Source organism: Strix aluco, chromosome 1 (assembly GCF_031877795.1).
Source record: "Strix aluco isolate bStrAlu1 chromosome 1, bStrAlu1.hap1, whole genome shotgun sequence".
In the NCBI taxonomy this organism is placed as follows: Eukaryota; Metazoa; Chordata; class Aves; order Strigiformes; family Strigidae; genus Strix; species Strix aluco.
Window position 1 is genome coordinate 109,717,075 of NC_133931.1, and position 19,842 is coordinate 109,736,916.

At 37.8% G+C, this 19,842-nt stretch overlaps 1 protein-coding gene across 1 annotated transcript in view; it reads left to right on the forward strand.

The window, feature by feature from the left end:
• LOC141917481 (sodium channel protein type 5 subunit alpha-like) overlaps positions 1 to 19,842 on the forward strand; it is a 48,079-nt gene that overhangs the window by 8,589 nt on the left and 19,648 nt on the right. The window contains exons 5-15 of the mRNA XM_074811001.1: positions 592 to 683; positions 4,193 to 4,435; positions 5,006 to 5,069; positions 6,297 to 6,441; positions 7,769 to 7,963; positions 9,420 to 9,611; positions 14,784 to 14,886; positions 16,573 to 16,811; positions 16,931 to 17,083; positions 18,260 to 18,613; positions 19,371 to 19,823. Coding sequence (XP_074667102.1) covers positions 592 to 683; positions 4,193 to 4,435; positions 5,006 to 5,069; positions 6,297 to 6,441; positions 7,769 to 7,963; positions 9,420 to 9,611; positions 14,784 to 14,886; positions 16,573 to 16,811; positions 16,931 to 17,083; positions 18,260 to 18,613; positions 19,371 to 19,823 — 2,233 coding nt within the window. The remainder of the gene's footprint in view (positions 1 to 591; positions 684 to 4,192; positions 4,436 to 5,005; positions 5,070 to 6,296; positions 6,442 to 7,768; positions 7,964 to 9,419; positions 9,612 to 14,783; positions 14,887 to 16,572; positions 16,812 to 16,930; positions 17,084 to 18,259; positions 18,614 to 19,370; positions 19,824 to 19,842) is intronic.

The following is a 19,842-nucleotide window of genomic DNA, read 5'->3' on the forward strand; positions in this document are numbered from 1 at the left end:
TAACCTGTTAAAGTGCTATATAGAATATGCAACTCTTAAAATACTAATTTTCTGAAGTTTTCAAGTTGTTGAAATGATTAAATTGAAACTGGTTTCAATACTCAAGTTCTTAGCTGACTGTTAAATAGAAGTTAGAAAGACAGCCATGTAGTACAGAATTAACATATTGTAAACTTAGTTTTGCTCAACTCCCTTCTCCTAAAGTATATACTGTGAAGTTTTGAGATAGCTGCAACATATACTTCCATGTGGTCTAAATCAGATTAGCCTCAGTATGTGAGTGTGTGGTTATGACATTGAAGGTTTTATATTTATTTGGCATTTTGATGGATAAACTCTTCAGAAGTTAAGCATCCAAATCCACACTAAGTAAAAACTTGCTGTGTTTCTTTTCAGAGGCACTATTCAAAAGTCTCATTATTTAATATCAATACCTAGAAATGGACTTAGATTCCTAACTTTAGACAACTACATTAGGACATATTTGACCTACTTATTTTCCGTAACTTATTCGTTACTGTGTGCTCAGTATACATATGCTCTGAAAAGCTAGATCTTTGTCATTCAATTATATGGTGCTTTAAATTTTAGGTATGTTACCATGTGTAAAAGTATGAGCAAGGTTTCAGCTCTTCGAACTTTCAGAGTACTGAGGACTTTGAAAGCTATTTCAGTAATACCAGGTAAGGAACAACACATCTTACTAATTTTTCTCTCTGCTTCAGCAGTATGTTATTTCTAATTTCTCTCTTGTTCTTGTCTTCAGTTTTCTGGTCACTTTTTGAGATGGTTAATGGGATCCCAAGGTGTGACTGTTCTGCAGTCTGTAGTAACTCTCAGTAGCAGCCTAACAGAATATTTTTTATTATCTTCTTCAAAGTGATTTTGACACAGGCAAATTTTTGTATTTTCTGCTTTTTCTATCCTATCACTAATGTTCAATTTTACTTAGCCCAGTGCCTTTGTCTTTTTACTTTTGTCTTTCCTGAGTAGCAGACCCTATTCAGTACGTTGTCTTAACATAATATGGCTATACCAACATACTTTTGGTTTCACATTATCCTTAATTAGCTCAATCTTCTATGGTTTATTTCCCAGAATACTGACTTCACAATATTTCAGAAAGCCATTTGTTTGTTTACTGACCACATCCACTATCTGGACTGAGCATAATACTTTCAACAATATCTTGCATATGCTGTCCAGATATTCGCTATCTTTGTAAGTCAAGCCACAAATTAGGATACCAAATTATGGATTTCAGAGTCTTAAGTGCAAAAACTCATTTGAAAATCTATAAATGTCTGTATATCCCATTGTCATAATATACATTAACTTTACCATTTGTACGTAATTACAAATATATTTTTGATTTTGCTATGGAATTATAACAGGAGTTAAACATAGGAACTGCTTATTTTTTAATGTCAAAACCTCCCAACAATACTTTTCCTTTCATATCATTGTGGTTTGAGCCTGGAGGGCAACTGAGCACCACACAGCATTCAATCACCCCTTCCCCCCTAGGGCTGGGAAGGAGAAAATCAATCAAAAGACTCAGGAATTGAGATAAGGACATGGAAGGATGATTCACCCATTACCTTCATGGGCAAAAAGAGGCTTGTTAGGGGAAGAAAAAATGGACATCACTTTAATTCAAACATTAATGATAACAACACTTAACAGACAGAATGGGACAGTGAGAAGCATTACCACATCTTAAAAACACCTCCCCCACCCCTCCCTTCTTCCCAAGCTCAGTTTTGTTCCCAATATCTCTACCTCCTTCCCCCAGCAGCACAGGGACAGGGAATGGGGGGTGCAGTTAGTTCGCAACTTCTTCCTCCAAGGTGCAGTGGGAATCACTCTTCTGCATTCTTCCATCTGCTCCACATGGTTCCTCTCTTGCGGAAGACAGTCCTCCACAAACTTCCTCCAACATGAGTTCTTCCCATGGGCTGCAGCCATTCCCGGGCTGCTCTAGCGTGGGTCCCTCCTGTGTGTTGCAGTCCTCCCAGTGCTGAACTACAGCAGTGGGATCTTCTCCTCCCCTCAAAGTTCTGGCCTTCTTCGGGCACAGCCACCTGCTCTGGTGTGGGGTCCTGAACAGGCTGCAGGCAGATCTCTGCTCCACCATAGCCCCCCATGGGTGGCAGGGGGGTGACCCTGCCATCTCACCACAGGATACGGGGAAGCTCTCTGCTCCAGCAAACCTCCCCCACTTCCTTCTCCTCCTCTTTCCTTCCACTGACCTTGGTGTTGGCATAGGTGTTCCTCTCGTAACTCCTGATGAACAAGTCACAGCCCCCTCCCAGGTTCCCCTTCTTAAATATGTTATCACAAAGCCGCAGCCACCATTGCTAATTGGCTTGGCTTTGGCCAGAGGTGGGTCTGACTTGGAGTCGGGGGAGCTTTAAGAAGCTTCTCACAGGGGCCACCACTGTAGCCACTCTCTCCACTATCAAAAACCCTGCCACACAAACCCAGCACACATATTCATCATGGAGTACAGAGATCAAATGCAATTGTACTTTTTTCTTATGAAATACTTCTAGAAAAAGCATGGATATCACTCTCTGCCTATGTCATATTTAAAATTCAGTTATTCTGCCAGAATACTGTTCTTCAGTTTGTCTATAACTGATTGTGGTCGTTTAGGTCCTGCCGGGGTCTGAGACCACGCGGCCGCTGCCCCTCCCCCACAAAGGGAGTGAAATGCAAAGCCCCGGGGCTGAGATAAGGAGAGGTTTAATACAACAGTGCAACAGCAACAAAACAAACAACAACAGTGACAATAACAATAACAGTGATAACAATGAACAGAGCAAGATATCTACCGATACAGCAGTGAGAGCAGAGAGATCGCATAACACACGCGTTCACCAATTCTCCCGCGCTCCTGTGCTTGCACGCCAGGAGGTGACATCAGCATAGTATTGAATAACCCGGCTAGAGATTCCCTCAAACTGCTGGGGAAACTTAACCCTATCCTAGCTAAACCAGGACACTGATTTTCACAGAATCAGAGAATGGCTGAGGTTGGAAAGGACCTCTGAAGGCCATCTGGTCCAACTCCCCTGCTCAAGCAGGGCCACCTAGAGCTGGTTGCCCAGGATCATGTCCAGATGGCTTTTGAATATCTCCAAGGATAGAGACTCCACAACCTCCTTGGGCAATCTGTGTCAATGCTCGGTCACCCTCACAGTAGAAGAGGGTTTCGTGATGGGAACCTCCCATGTTTCAGTTTGTGCCCATGGCCTCTGGTTTTGCCTCTGGGCACCACCGAAAAGAGCCTGGCTCCTTCCTCTTTGGCCCGTCCCTTCAGGTATTTATACACATTGCTGAGATCCACCCTGAGTCTTCTCTTCTCCAGGCTGAACAATCCCAACTCTCTCAGCCATTCTTCATGGGAGAGGTTCTCCAATCCCTTCATCTTCTTTGTGGCCCTTTGCTGGACTCTCTCCAGTATGTCCATGCCTGTCTGGTACTGGGGAGCCCAGAACTGGATCCAGTACTCCAGATGAGGCCCCACTAGTGCTGAGTAGAGGGAAATTATCACCTCCCTTGACCTGCTGGTCATGCTTTGCCTAATGCGGCCCTGGATACCGTTCACTTTATTTGTTGCAAGGCAATATTGCTGGTTCATGTTCAACTTGGTGTCCACCATAACCCCCAAGTCCTTTTCTGCCAAGCTGCATTCCAGCTGGGTGGTCCCCAACATATATTTATTGCCTTCTCAGTGTCATAAATGTTCTTTTGCTTTTGAACTGGTGACCTCTGTAAGGCATTATCTTCTAAGACAGAATTCCCTGAGGTCAGCAGAAGCTATACTTTATTGTAATGTGTATTTGGCACAATGCAAAGTACTTGCTTAATGTTAATCAAGCACAGAAACCTGTCCATATTCATTAAAGTTCCTAAGAGTTTGCTTAGATGCCATTTTAATTTAGAATTTTCAAATTAGCAAAATTAGTGTTAGAAGGAAGTAAAAGTCAAATAAGTTATTAGGAAATTTAACTAAATATACTTTGCTCATTCCTATGCTTTATTTTACCTCATTTAATACTCTGAAGTCACAAAACCATTTAGACTGATTGTTTTTAACATACTTGCAACTGTTGTGTATTGTCATATGGAAATGCTGCTGCATTCCTATTCTCATTTTGCATATTACTGAATCTTATTTTTCTAGGTCTGAAAGTCATCGTAAATTCACTTATTGAATCCGTTAAGAAACTTAGCGATGTGTTGATCTTGACTGTTTTTTGCTTGAGTGTATTTGCTCTGATAGGCCTCCAGCTTTTTATGGGCAATTTAACATCCAAATGTGTCCTCAGTAATGCTACATACAATGACACGTTATGTAAGGATGCCAAGATATATATACCAAATGCTGAAGGTAAATTTTATTATTTTGTCCCTTTACATAATCTGTGTATGTCTTATTTTTTCACAGAGATGTTAAAATATAGTTGCATTTATTTGTCACAAGAAGGTATGTCCTTCCATTTGCACAAGTAGCAATATGAAGTCTTTGGGACAACTGAATGTGAGATTAGTGAATCTTGGACTTGGAGAAAGATTAGCAGTCTGTGGGATAGAAGGGAATGAGTTTTCTATAAACATTTGCTTCTTTACTTATGCATATTGCACGGGGATCCTCATTTTAGGGGTACTGCACAGAGAATGATTTTTTCTGTTACTTAATCTATATCGTTCGGGGATTTTTTTCTACTTCTCACAGAGATTCTTATTTTTACCGGAGATCAAATAAAATCTTACATTGTGAGTTGTGCAGTTAATAATTTATTTTTTTAAAAAAATTGCCATAGGGACAGATCTGCTGAGAAACAGCCCTATATGCCCTTTGTTGTGAAAGGAGTCTTTCACAGAGATTTGGTCCATCAGGGTGCTTTTTAAAATGCAGTAATGTATGGTTTAGTGTTGAAGTGCTGTAGGAACAGAAAACTTCTGATTTTATGATTCCTTGATTTTTTTTTATTAGATATCTGCTACAGAATGAATAAATCTTCTGAAATATTGCTCTGTGGGTTCAGTTCAAATCCTGAGTAAGTGAACAGAACAATTTTAGTACTTTCTTATTTTTTCCTCCAGATGTACTGTGGTTTCATTTTTGGCCTAAAGGAATGGTGGTGATTTTTCAGGAGGGTGGAATCTGTCTGTGTGTGTTATTAAATTAAAAACCAGGTATTTCACATCAGAAAAAGAATGAAGTAAAGTACTAGGATGCAAGCAATTTTATATATATATATAATGTGGAATGATATATAATTCTAGAAAATAAAACAAGCAAGGTAACGCACCTAATCTTTACTACATGATGGGGAGAATAGTGATTAAGAAAGACACATCACCACTTGCATACGTTACCAACATCCAGATCCACAGTTGCTGGGGAGCCCCGGTTGCAGTGAGGATTTGGAGAGCCTGTCCCGGCAGGTGGGAAATCCTATGTGATGCATCCATCTGTAGGTGAGGCATCCAAAGTCATGGCAAGAGGATCCAGCCTTATATACCAAAAATCAGCAAGTCAGGATGACTTGCACTTTTCTTTGAGCGGAAACATCTGGTTTCATTCTCCTGTTGGATTCCACCAAAGCCTGGCCAGGACTCGGGGGGGGAAAACCAAGGGAGTTTCTAACAAGGCCAAACGCTTGGGTTCTCAGCCTTGAACAAGGCTAAACAAGGGAAGTTGGGTACATTCTCACGACATTTCATCCTCACTACTGATTATATTTTGTCTAAGCTATGTCTTTCACTAGTGAGCATACATACTTTGTTAATGATCAGATACTAATAATAAACAGTAATGGTAATACAGATTTTACTAGTTAACAGATACTAATAATGGATAACATTTTGTTGTGAGGTTCATCTAGAGGTCAGCTTTGTTTCAAGGTCTATTATTCAGGCCCTAGCACTACAGAGATATTAATAAACTCTCCTCATCTTCATGAATTATTTAGAAGTAAGCATATTTCCATTTTTTCCCCTCTCTATGTATTTGTTTGCATGTATCCTACATCAGTGGAGTGTTTCTGTCTAGGCCAAAACTGGACAGAACTAGATATTCTGTCTAGTTTCTTTGACTACACAAATGGCTTTCTAGGATTATCTGATATAAATCAGCCCTTCTGTCAGAATTGTATTGGGGAGTAATGAAACAGACTTTCAAATAAACTGAACAAATCTGTATTTGATGATGTGTACCAGATCCTTTCAGGTACAATCTAATACTGCAAGTAAGTATTGTTTAACATTTCTTTTGTGGTTAGTAAAGAGTGCCCAGAAAACTATAGCTGCCAGAAGATTGGGAAGAATCCTGACTTTGATTATACAAGTTTTGATCATTTTGGCTGGGCTTTCCTTTCCTTATTCCGTCTGATGACACAGGATTACTGGGAGCGTCTCTACAGACAAGTAAGTACTTTTATTACCTGCTAGAATGACTTCAGACATGCAGTTTAGAGCTTTATGTCCACTAGAAAAATCTGTACCTGTTTTAAAATTACCAATACCAAATTTCTCTTAAAATCAACATAAATATTAAGGAAGTAGCTTCAAGTGACTAAGTTGTAACACCTTCTGCAAATGATTTTGGATGGGAGCAGTCCCCCTGTGAATGCTCATAGTTTTGTTGGAGAACACACTTGGTGCAGTGATTAGTAGTTAAAAGTTAATAAGTAACTACCAAAGGATTGGGGTATATAGTAGATCTGGCTAGTGAGCTCACTACTGCTGCAGGGGATATGAGGACTTCTTACATACTTTGTTTCTCTTCCTTTTCAGTCCTGACTCCTCACCAAACTTTTTGGCTCAACATTTACACTTTCACTTCAGATTATTTTTCACAACTGGTACTAAAAAGTTGGAGCCTTTATGTTTTTGATTCAGAGAGTTGAATGTAACTTTTAAATTGCATTTTTTGACAAAAATGATACAAAAATTGCATGTAGAGAACTCTCTTGATCCCTTACATCTATGCAGTGCCTTTTCTAGAAGGGAATTATGCTCTTCCTTCTTCCGTAACTTTCGTATGGTCCACTTTAACTTTTTTCCAGCAAACTTTATTGACTGAGATTTTTTTAAATTGATACATCTTCTTTTTGCCATTTGGAGGTCACATGGTTTTTAGTTTTTAATGTCTTAGAGCTTAATTTTGAGCCATCCCCTCTGCTGCCATTTAAAAAAATGTGAGAATAAGCAATCAGTGTAAACATTGCCTCTGATTCTCTAATGATAGCATCTTTCATGATTGTGTAGATAATCCTACCTTTCATCCTTGTTACGGAGTTTTATTAATTTCTTCTGTAGTCACCTGTATATCAATCTCCAGCTGAAGGTGGCTTCTCATAACTTAAACTCTGATGATCATCTGCCCAATTTGCTGGGAGATATTTAATTTCATTTTAAGAATGGATTTTGTTACTTCTCTGCAGTACATGGCATCATTTAGAATGTTTGATGGTCTGTTACATAAGGAGAAAACATTGTATCATGACAGAGAAGTTTCCAAGAGCTGAAATTTATTTACTTGAAGGCCAGGGGAACTCCTGACTGGATGTATTTTTAGACCTTCTGTGTAATTCAGACAAGAAGTAGATCCTACTGTTGTTTAATGAAAACAGTGCAGTATGTTGACCTTTTGTATTATATAGGAAAATAAATTGTTTAATGTTAGTGTGAAATTCTATTGTAAATGTTAGTTTGTTAAGAATTTATTACAACATTTACCTTTTCCTCACAGACTATCCGTACATCAGGAAAGAACTACGTTTTATTTTTTCTGGGGGTCATCTTTTTATGCTCGTTTTATCTCTTCAATCTGATCTTGGCTGTAGTAACTATGGCATATGAAGAGCAAAACAGAGCTACTCTTGCTGAAACAGAGGCAAAGGAAAAATTACTTCAGGATGCCCAACAAATTCTAGAGAAAGAACAGGTTTGTAAATTATTATATAAAATATATAATATGTGGTTCCTTTTGTTTTCTTCTCTTTGTGAATTAGGGAAATAAAGTTTTTAATTAAACATCTGCTTTTTACACTTAATTTATCTTTCTGTCTCTTTATAAATACATGTGTATGTATACATATATATTTAAATATATATAAACATTTCTGTGATACAAGCAAACAGCATGAGTCCAAGTCAAATCATATTAAGTTTTAGAATTTGCAGACATGACACTGTATAGGAATGACTTGCTGGCAAGTGTATAGCTTTTATGGTATTGCATAGGTGCCTGCGCTCTGTGGTTTGCCTGATTCTTGTACACTATCACTAGTGCTGTGTACAAAAATTCCTTTCACTGGATATTCCTTTTTGCTATTACTGTGTAGTCTGATGAAGGGAGTATGAGTGGATAAATTTGCATCCATAAGAAAAGTAATTTCTACAGTTACCTGAGATTGGAAGTTCTGATGCTGATAGATTTCAGGATTGATTAAAAATGCAAGCTTTCTGAGAGCCACTGTGCTCAGCTATTTAAGGGGCATCATGCCTCTTTTTGAGTGACTGCATGCCGAAGGTCTACCAGTTCACAAGAGCAGGAATAGTCTTTGGCCAGGGTAATGCCATTAGTTCCTTATTAATGTAGAAGGAAATCCAGAGACTGTGTTAGTTTCTTTGCTGTTGGTTTGGAGAGCTAATAGACATCAGATTTCTACAGTGTTTCCTCTTGGCACAGTATTCCCTAGATTCATTCATTCCTTGGCCTGTATGAGACCAGGGATCACCTTGTTTTTATTTTATTTTGGAGAAGAACTTCACTTCTCCAAATCTGATCTGAGGCAACAAGATAGATTGAAAATTATTGGTAGGACACTTTTTATCTTCTAGCTTTTTATAAAAGATACCTCTGATTTACTTCTAACAATCAGAAAAGTCAGACTTGTAAGAGCACATACAAATATTCTCTAGCAACTATCCAATTTCATCATTAAGGTGAAAGGCATCATCAGTTTACCAAATTCCTCCTCTACAACTGTCAACAAGCCTCTAATGTTTCTCTGTCCAAAATTACAGCTTGCCAAGATTTACTTAGGCTTTACTGCGTGAGCCCTTAGCCTTCTGTTGTCTTTGGGGTCAAGGTCCTTTCCAAAGTAAGAAAAGGAGAGTAAAAGGATACACCATAATATTCTGTAATTCAGATACAAAATATTTAAAGTGGCAAGGACAAACTTTAATTACATTAGCTGATAAGTAACCCTGCTTTATCTTTCAGTATTGTGAATAGCATTTTGTACTCCTTTTTGTAGTAGTTTAATATTTGAAAGGTAGGAACTGTTAGCGCAAAGCATTCAGATAGCATAGTTATTAAACTGTATATGATCCTAGTCCATGCATTGGCGTTTGCCTTGTATTAATATTCAGACCTTTTGCTGTTTCTTTTGCAGATGTTGGCTGCAGGAGAAGGTAATAAGGCCTTACATGTCAGATCTGAAATATCAGTTGCTGACTTGAAAAATTCAAAAGAAAAGGAGATGAAGAATGAAAAATCTGTCTTAAGACAAAGCTTAATTTTAGGTAATAATGACAAAGAGGAGCATATATTTCATTCACAGCCTGGTCACTGCCAGAAGAAACTTGTAAGTATTCAAAATAGAAGATATATTCATTAGACTTGCCTGCGATGCTTTCTTTATTTGCAATTTTTTCCTTTTTTTTTTTTTTCTATTTTTTTCTCTCCTTCTTGCATGCATTGGATTAACTTGTTTTTTAAAGCAATCTGAAAGTTAGGTTTTGGGACCAGAGGGAGACAGCACTATATAGACTTGAAAGGAAAGTTTGAAGTGGCTGTCAGTAGCATACTTATGACACATTATAGCCCTCTGCACTTACAGCTGTGGTGAGATCTGTTGGCATCTCTATTGTGCTACATAAACAAACATATAAAATCCTGTAAGTTTTAGAATTTCCCTAATGACCTAACCTTTCTTTTTTTGTACACACAGCTAATTCTGTGGCCTAAATATTTAGGGTTGAATTCAGTTCAGTATGAAGTTTTCCAAAATAAGGGGCATGATTCACTTGTCCAACTACAAGCATCTAGTGTCATTTTAGATGTACTTGGACAGCTTGTATATCCTGTATATCTTTGGTGTCTGTGGCACAACTTCCAACACTGTGTGAATATCTCAAATACATTATGGCATCTCAAACGTTAATAAATTCCTGGGTTTAGACAACTGGATTGTGCTCCAGATCTTTGTTTGCAGGTGTCTACATGTGATTTAGGTTCTAAACTTCCAGAGTCTAATGGAGATTTAATGTTTTGGGTCACAAATTGATACCTAGTGACGTTAGAGGATTTCTAGAGTTTCTTACTTGGCCTCCACCTACTCTACAGAAGAGTACAGACATGATGTGCCATGTCTGCTTAGTCCGAGACTGTGGGTGTTTCAGATACCAAATGTCTCAACAGACCATCTCAAATGCCTTCAGACACTTATGTTTAAGTGAATAAAACTTATAAAAGAAATGCATCAATTACAATGGGATTTTAGATGCATTGTGCACATGGACAAGTTAAATGCAGATGTCTGAATAGTAGGCTGCATCCCACATGTGCTATTTCACATCTTGGTTACAGCAGTGACTTCTAGCTCCTCTCCTCATTACTCCTTTCTAAATCCATTAAGAAACTGCCGTTAAGACTTGTAATTCTTACTATGCTTAATCTTGTTTTTTTTCACAGTACCTTTGACACTGGAAAAATACCATATATCTCATGGACAATCCTTATTATCATGTTACTAATGGTGCAGCATCCATGTAGAGATTAGATTTGTTACGCTTTCAATGCTTAGTCCACGTATCTTCACTTGGCATGCCCAGTGCATGTGTGACTGCACCTGGGGTCTTGTGTTTTGTTTTGAGCTCTCCAGTAGAAGGATTAAGTTGAGATATCACGCCAAGCCAGTGGAGGCCACCAAGATGATTAAGGGACTGTAGCACATGATGTGTGAGGAGGGGTGGAGAGGTTGAGTTTGTTCAGCCTGAAGAAGAAAAGGGAAAGGGAAGAAACTGATTATTGCTGTCTACTAGTATCTAATGGGAGTGTCTAAAGAGGAAGGAGCCAAGATCTTACAGGTGCACAATGGAAAGCCAAAGATAACAAGTTGCAACAAGAGAAATTCTAATTAGTTATTAAGGGGAAAAAAAATCACTGTGTCAGAGGATAAACATTAGAATAAGTCATACAGAGAAATTTTTGGATCTTTGCTTTTGGAGATATTCAGAACGTAGCTGGAAAAAGCCCTACAACTGAGGTTTACCCTGCTTTGAGCGGTGGAGTGGGAGGACTTCCAGAGGACCCTCCCAACTTTAATCTTTCTCTGGCTCTATGTAGACATCCACATTTAGATGCCTATATTTAGATATTTTAATCTTGAACTGAATCTTCCAAAATAATTCTCAGGCAATTATCCATATTACTGAGTTATTTTCAACAATATCTAAAAAGAAAGCTTTTAATGTGTTTATACTGGTTCAGCAACAGCCATTCTCCAGTACAGCTTGTGACTTAGACCAAACAGGGTCCACTGGAAAAACAGATGGTGCAAAAATAGATGTTTGTGTCCAAATGACACCTTGACTGAAACCCTGGTTGCCAGCCACACCTTTGATAATGCAGTCTGGAATTTCAAACCAGTCTTCATTCACCCTCTCAGATGTGTTTCTTCCTTCCATTTCTTTGGTGATAAATTACTGTGACTGAGCAGGGTCTCTAGATGTGGAGAGCTGGAAATGATCACCAAAACAAGCACTGTTCATTTTGATATTATCCCTCACCCCTCTGTCTCCCAACATATTTTTCTATGACCCTCCCCCCCCCAATAGTCTGTTCCATCTTGTGACAGATTCTCTCTTGCGTCTGGGATAACATCAGAATTGTTCCCACCATCTCATAGAAAATGGAAACTTTCCAGTAGCAGAACTAAGGGAGTAATGGCACAACTTCCTTCCTTTTGAAGTATCCTTGTAGGGGAGTTTTTATCAGATATGTCATCCTAGCTAAAATGGATTAAGTTTTCATTCTGGCAGTCAGCATGGTCAGAATTCCTTCTAAATTCCATGATCCTAGCTACATTAAATTGTGTGTCTGAGCTGAAGGAGTCAAAATCATCCACTTGGCAGCAACTGCCATCTGTCATCTCCTTTAGTATAGTATTTGCTTCTTATAGAGTGTCATTAACATTATTCCTGCAGTGTTAAGAATATTATGCCATTTTGTGACCTAATTTGGTTCTGCTGTACTTAAAGGGAGCACTCTGTCACAGCCCATGGTAGTGTATTATTATGCCTATTGAGGAAAAAAGAAAAGTCTTTCCATAGCAGGTGTCATATCTTCTGTAAGTATAAAAATCACCTCTTATGGCTGATTATCGCTATTTAATTTTTTCTTCTAAGTCTGTAACTGTGTTGCAGGAGATGACTGAGCCAGGAGATAAATTTGGTTTAGTTCCTAGACCTTACTTCTCCAAGGCTTCAAAATCTGCACAAGTTGGATTCCAAATGCGATCTGTATTTTTACATTTCAGAAATAACATTTTCAGACCCATCCCAAGGTCCCTTCCCTTCTCTGTGTGCAGAGAATGACAAAGTTATTAATAACTCTGTATAGGAACTTTTGGAAACAGATAATAGATTGCATTAGAACCTGGTGGGAGAAATGCTAAGTGGAACCCACTTTTCAGGAGTAAATTCTGCAGAGTTTAAACTACATTGCTGTGCTTGCTAACAGATGCCTCTACACTATCTTCATGAAGAATTTCAAGACCCAGCTCCAGGTTACTGTGTGTGAGATCCTGGTTGTAGTCTTATGCTGTCTTACACATACTTACAGGTGATCATTTGACAGTGGAAGAAGCTATTTATCAATCATAAGCATTCTTCAAGATGCATAGTCCACCTGTATACTCACTTCCTCTCACTCTCCTAAATCACAGTTCTCACTTTGTCCTACAAATGTTGGTCTTTTATATTAAAAAAAAAAAAAAAAGAAATAAAAGAAGACCTAGAGCATGATCCAAGCAGTGTGAGCTGCTCTGATGTAGAGTCCTACCATTAGTCAAATAAATACAATCTGCAACAAACATGGCAGTTTGTTTCATATTTTGGCAACTACTGGTAGTACTAGCACTGCTGCAGGTGAGGACTCTTCAATGTACTCTCTACTTTAATCACAAAAAGAGGCTAAAGATGCTAAGTCAAAAAGAAAGAAGCATATTGGGTAGAAACTTTTTGGTAGGATGTAATCATTTCTATAAAAATATAAATGGACAATTTCTCTAGTGCATATATCTATTTTAAATCCCAGTTTGTCAGAGGACTTCTCATTTACTTCAGCTGAGATATACGGTCAGCAATAACCAGTTCAGTGTTGATGAATGCTCTTAACCTTTCTAAAAACACTAACTGAATGCTTCTGAACAGATGTGAATCTCAGCAAGAAGACAGAACTTTAGTCAGGCCAGCACACAAATTTTTCTAGGTTTCTCTCCTCTGAAACACCAAACATTATAGAAAAGAATGAAAGGAGAAGTTGCACTAGTAACTGACATGTGATTAGTCTAACTGAGTCTTAGATTCTGAAAAAATACAGGTAGAAAAATAAACATTTTAGCACTCTATTATAAATTCATTTTATCTGTCTATTCTATGGCAGTTCTATCAGCCGAGTTCTGCTTAGCTTTTCAAGTCATTAAAATACCAGAGAGAAAGAAAAGAAATTATTAAACCCCTAAGGCCAAGGACATCAGTTTCATTCCCTGAATAACAGTTTTATAGAATATGTTCATAAAAATCATATTCCCATGAATGATATGATATATCTTTACTTATATACCCTCCCCACAAAAAGAAAATGAAACAAATCAACTTGTGCTGAAAAGGAATAATAAGGTACTGTGCATTATGCTGTGGTCAGTCCCTGTCAGCTGGTAGTTCTAGTTATGTCCTCCCTGATAGTGGAATCTTCATTCTTTCTGTTTTTTTCTACCTCAGAATCTCACCTATTCTTTTCAGCCCGTGTTTTACAATTGTCCATTTAGTCTTTAAAAGTGTGTGTGTGGGGGCTATTAATGTGTCATGAACTGAATCTTTGATAATAATTCAGTGCGTTCCATAAGACACAGGTGTTGCCCTCTCTGTTCTTCAGTGCACATCAGGAACACTGAGTTTAGCATTCTGTAACTTCTAATGAAAACAAAAATAGTCCCATTCCTAGTTTTAGGCAGTTCAATATTAGTATAGATATTGATAGGCTTAATAGGTCTGGGAAAATGATGATTTTGATTCACTAAATAATTATTCTTAGTATTAATAAATATTTATTATTTATTAATAATCAATAATTAATAGTTAAATAGCCAATGATTTATTCAAACTGATCATCAGCGTTCTTTTTGTATGTACTTTTTAACAGTCACTGGAAAGATGAAATTATTTTTTTCCTTTGTTCCCCTGTTGATGATTTTATACTTCTTATATAATGGCATTATTATTGTTGTTAAATATTTTCAGACGCAAACAATTTCTTGAAAAGTATTACTGGTTTTGATGAAATGTCCTTTGCCTTCAAAGGCAAACACATGATATTGTTGTATTGTGTTGTTTTGCATTCTTTCAGCAAGGTAAGGCTTCATTACAGTGTGTATTTAAAAAGGCATATTTATCTTGTGCTGAACATCATTTTTATATTGCCATTTATTCATATTCCCTTGTTATATTATCTTCTGTTGTCTTTCTAACCAAAGAGGCAGATACTGCTGTCCTATGAATTGTCAGTGGACTCTATTAATGATCCTTTTCGAAGACAGAGGTTAATGAGTGCAGCCACTGTTATTACAGATAATTTGCGTAAGTTATTCTGTAGTGTTTTTCCTATGGTGATTGTGTAACTTGACCTAACAGATCAAAATGTCACAGTCAGCATTATTTTAAAAGCCACTAGGGGAAATTATGCTGCAGTCAAATGTAAATTTCCGTAAAATAAATATTCTCATATCTCATGTAACTGTAACTGTAAGTTGCAATTACCGAGGGTAAATCATGCCTGACCAACTTGATTGCCCTGTACAATAAAGTGACTGGGGTTTGTGGATGAGGGGAGAGCAATGTTGTCATTTACCTTGACTTTAGCAGGGCTTTCAACACTGTCTCCCACAGTATTTTTTCATCCAAGTTAGAGTGTTAGGGTCTGTATGGGTGGACAACCAGCTGGACAAAAAAATGGTTGGGCTTCAAGTGTCTAGTGAACAGGTTGTATTCTACCTGCAGGCAGGTAACAAGTGGAATACCGCAGGGGTGTATTCTAGGACATGTCTTGTCATGTGACCTGGAGGAGACAACAGAGGGCTTGCTCTTGAACCTTACAGATGACACCAAATTGGGGGGGAACCACTTGATACACTGGAGGTAAGGGCTGCTATCTAGAGGGATTTAGGCTGGAGGAATGGGCCAACAGGAACCTTATGAAAATTCAACCACAACAAATGTAAACTTCTGCATATCTGCAAGAACTTCTTGCTGGGAGCTGGCTGGCTGGGAAGCAGCTCTGCAGGAAAGGCCCTGTGGGTCTTTGTGGGCAGCGAGCTGAGCATGAGCCAGCAACACGCCCTTGCAGCAGCAATGGCTAACTATCCTGGACTATATTAAAAGAAGCGTAGTCGGGAGAAAACTGATTATCATCCTTTATTAAGCACTTGCTAGACCACGTACTATGCCCAGTCTGTCCCCCAACCCCCCTAGTACAAGAAGAGTTTAGTAGAGGGCAACCAAGTCAGGGACTGGAGCCCTTGCCCAGTGCTGAGCTGGTTCAGCCTGGAGAGAAGGATTCGAGGGGGAGTTAATAACAGCCTTCCAGTGCGTAGGAAGACATTATCAAGGAGATGGAGCCAGGCTCTTCACAGTGGTGCACAGTTGGAAGATGAGACGACAGACATAAATTGAAAGAACAGAGCTTCAAACTGTGTGTAAGGAGAAGCTTTCACCGTGAGTCAGACAGAGAAACAGGTTATGCGGTCTCTGACCTCACGGCTGACCCTGCTTTGAGAAGGTGGTTGCTCTAGACATCTCCTGAGGTCCCTTCCAACTTGACTTATCTTATAACCCTAACCTCAACTATGGACACTAAGATTTGGGGGACACCCTTCTTCATTTTATCCTGGACCTTTTTTCAACCCATGCTGCATCTGTGACTGCGCAGATGCAACTCACAGAAAATCAGCTGTCAATTTTCCTAGAGATGGTTGTTATTTCTCCTAGTACAGATCCTTTATCATCCTTCAGTAGTATACTAAACATATGAAGAGATGGGTAATATCACCTGTTTCTGTAGTTATGAGATTTGTTGATGGTGATCTTTAAATAGCTTGTGATTAGTTTGTGTAGAATGAGTGAAAGAATCTTTTTCAGTGATGCCATTCTTCTCACATGAGATTGATTTTTCTTTTCAATCTTTTCTATGACTGACTGTCTTTTTCTTCATACTATGAAATTCCATGTAAGTTTATTCTTATGTCACTTTCCCTCTTTGCCATTTAGAACTTCAAGAGTCAAAACTGAAATGCCCTTCATTATTGAAACGATTTGCTCAAAAGTATCTAATTTGGAATTGTTGTCCATTCTGGAGAGTAGTCAAAGAGAAGGTGAAATTGGTAATTTTGGATCCATTTGTTGATCTCTTAATCATGATTTGCATTATCGTGAATACCTTATTCATGGCGTTGGAGTATCCTGACATGCCACGCAATTACCAACAAATGATTTATATAAGTGACAAGGTAAGTTAAGTCTACACTAAAGTGACTATGGATATACCCCATATTTACACTGTGACAGTCCTGTAAGGAGACATACTTCTTCAGTTGCTGTTTGCTGATTTTCTTATTCCTCTTTCCAGGTCTTCACCTTGATTTTTACAGCAGAAATGATCTTGAAAATCATCGCTTTAGATCCTTACAACTATTTTCAGCAAAAATGGAATATTTTTGATAGCATAGTTGTTATGATTGGCCTAATAAGCTTTAAAGAAAATCTGTCATATTTCAGGCTGGTAATGATTTATTTATTCATTTTTAAAAGTACATGTGTTGTATAGATTTGTAAATATTACAGTGAAATACCCTCATATTATTTTACTGATTAATCTGTTAAATCAGTTCTCTTTTTTAGTAAATAGTAAGCCAACATAAATGTTTAATTAGAGTGAATATTAAATGACTCTTAAAGAATAGGTTCAATATGTTTATTATACTGTCTGTATTGGATACTACAAATCCTCTGGCACAGTGCACCCCCTTGAAGATTTGACCTAGCAGAGAGTTCACTGTTTCTCTGCTAGGTCTGTACAGTGGCACTGCTCAACTACATTTCAGATCTTCAATTAGGAAGAGGAATTGTCTGAGTGTTTTTATGACCTTAAGGGTAGCAAAGGTTCCTTCACAGCTTTTCCTTTTGAGTTGAGATTTGTAAAATAACATAGCTTTCCTCAAGGCTTAGACTTGGCCTTGAGGTCTCCTCAAGGCTTTCCTCCATCTTAGGGAAAAGGAGGAGTAGCTTTGAGATATCTATGTATAATATTACTTTTTTGCTTATGTCCTTGATGTGTATTTAGAATGCTAAATTTATTAATTACTTCTAACATTTTTCATAGCTTTTCAGAGTCATCACACTAGAAATTCAATTGAATTGTTTCATCTTGTGTATCATGACTGTGAGGTTTTAACAGCCCTGAATGCTAATTTCACTAAAAATGTCCTTTTTTACTCATGCGGATGCATAGAATACATCCCATCTGGCTTTTCAGATCCTATTTTAAGTCCGTTGGGTGAGAGGTAGAAAAAACATTTTTTCCATTTTTGTCTGATTACATTTGATTTAGTTCAAAATGCAGTCATTTCATAAGTCTCGCCCAAGTACCTATAAGCCACTTGATTATTATTGCTATTATTGTTATTCCTGTTAATACTAATAGTCTTACACATGCTCGTATCTAACTGCACAAACAATTTGAAAGCTTCCTTTGGCAGTTCTCTGTTCTCAGTAACATTAACCATCTGAGCTTAAGCACAGTGCTTTTGGATCAGAACGATTAAAAACCTTTCTCTGGGAAAAAAATATGATGGTGTTACTGAAGACAGCATGATAAATGCAGGGTCTGGTTTTATGTGTGCTGTGCTATCTATGCAGTGTTTGCCACTCACGTTGTTCTCTTGTGTTTTACTTACAGCTCAGGATCTTCAAACTGGCAAAGTCCTGGCCAGCCTTGAATACTCTTATGAAAATAATTCTAAACTCAGTTGGTGCTCTGGGTAACCTCACTCTGGTTTTGATTATCACTGTATTTATTTTTGCTGTAGTAGGAAAGCAGGTTTTGGGCAAGCATTATAAGAGAAATTACTATAAAATAAGCACTGATGAGAATTTACGCTGGCATATGAAGGATTTTTGTCATTCATTCCTGATTATATTCCGAATATTATGTGGAGAATGGATTGAAACCATGTGGGAATGTATGGAAGTGGCTGGAAAAGAGCTATGTCTTCCCATTTTCTTGCTAGTCCTGGTGATAGGAAACCTGGTGGTGAGTTTCAAGCTATTTTTCAGTCCCTGCTGAATGCATCCAGTTACACTGGCTTCTTTTTTTCCTTTACCATTTGAAGGGTATTTACACTATTCTCTTTTCTGCATGCTACTTAATATATGTTTTTCTGCTGTCTTTTTTTCCTTTTCCCCCGTGTTTCTCTTTCTCACACAAGAGGTAGCTGCTAAGCAAAATAAAATTATTCCTTTTACCTAGAGTATAGAAGTGCAGTGCTTTTGATAATTTGGTGTCTGATTTCTTCATCTTTTGTGTTGCTAGGATCAAATAACCAAACTGTTCAGTGCTTTTAATGCTTACTAACTTACAATATCAAAAGTTTACAGCACCCAGATTTTCTGGTTTGTGTGACATATATGTAGTGTGTATATACTGGAAGATGAAATCTTTTTCATCTGTTTGGTTTGTTGGTTTATACCAGATCCTTTTTGATGGTGGTGTTATTAAAGTTTATCTTTGCCTGCTGTTTTTCAACATATCTAGCTCCTCATACATTATGGACATCAGAGCATGTGAAAATATATTTGATATACCCAAACCCTCACTTACTTCTTTTTTCTCCTGCCATTCCTTCCAGAAAGAGTCATATCGTACTATATTAATATTGCAGTGTAATAGTAACTAATTTCATTGCAGTAGTTGATGAAAGCAAGATTGATATTTTTTTATCTAAGACAGGTTTTCTGAAATGTCTTTTCTGTTAGCAGTAGTGTCTCCAACTTACTTTAACTATTTTAAGGTCCTCAACCTATTCATTGCCTTGCTGCTGAGCTCATTCAGTACTGACTCCTCAATGGGACAAGAAGAACCTGGACAAATGACTAAATGTCAGATTGCCATTGCACAGATTCACGAGGGCCTGCAGTCTGTGAAAGACAGAATTTTGGATCATTGTGGCAAAATAATGAAACGAAACCTCAAAACAACAGCCAAAAAGAAGACTTTGATGAAAATTTCTGCCAAAGACATAGAGGAAAATAACTATCCCATGACAGATGTCAGAAAGGATATAGACAACAGTTGCTTTGACATTGAGTATTACAATACTGAAGAGAGTTCCTCAATAACAAGGAAATATGAAGAGTTTTTAGCCAATCGTAGTACCTGTGTTCCCATTGCAGTAGCAGAGACTTACACTGATGAAGGTGATGATGAGCACAATGTATGCATGGAGACAGAATACAGAAAACAGGTAAGTAATATTAATATTT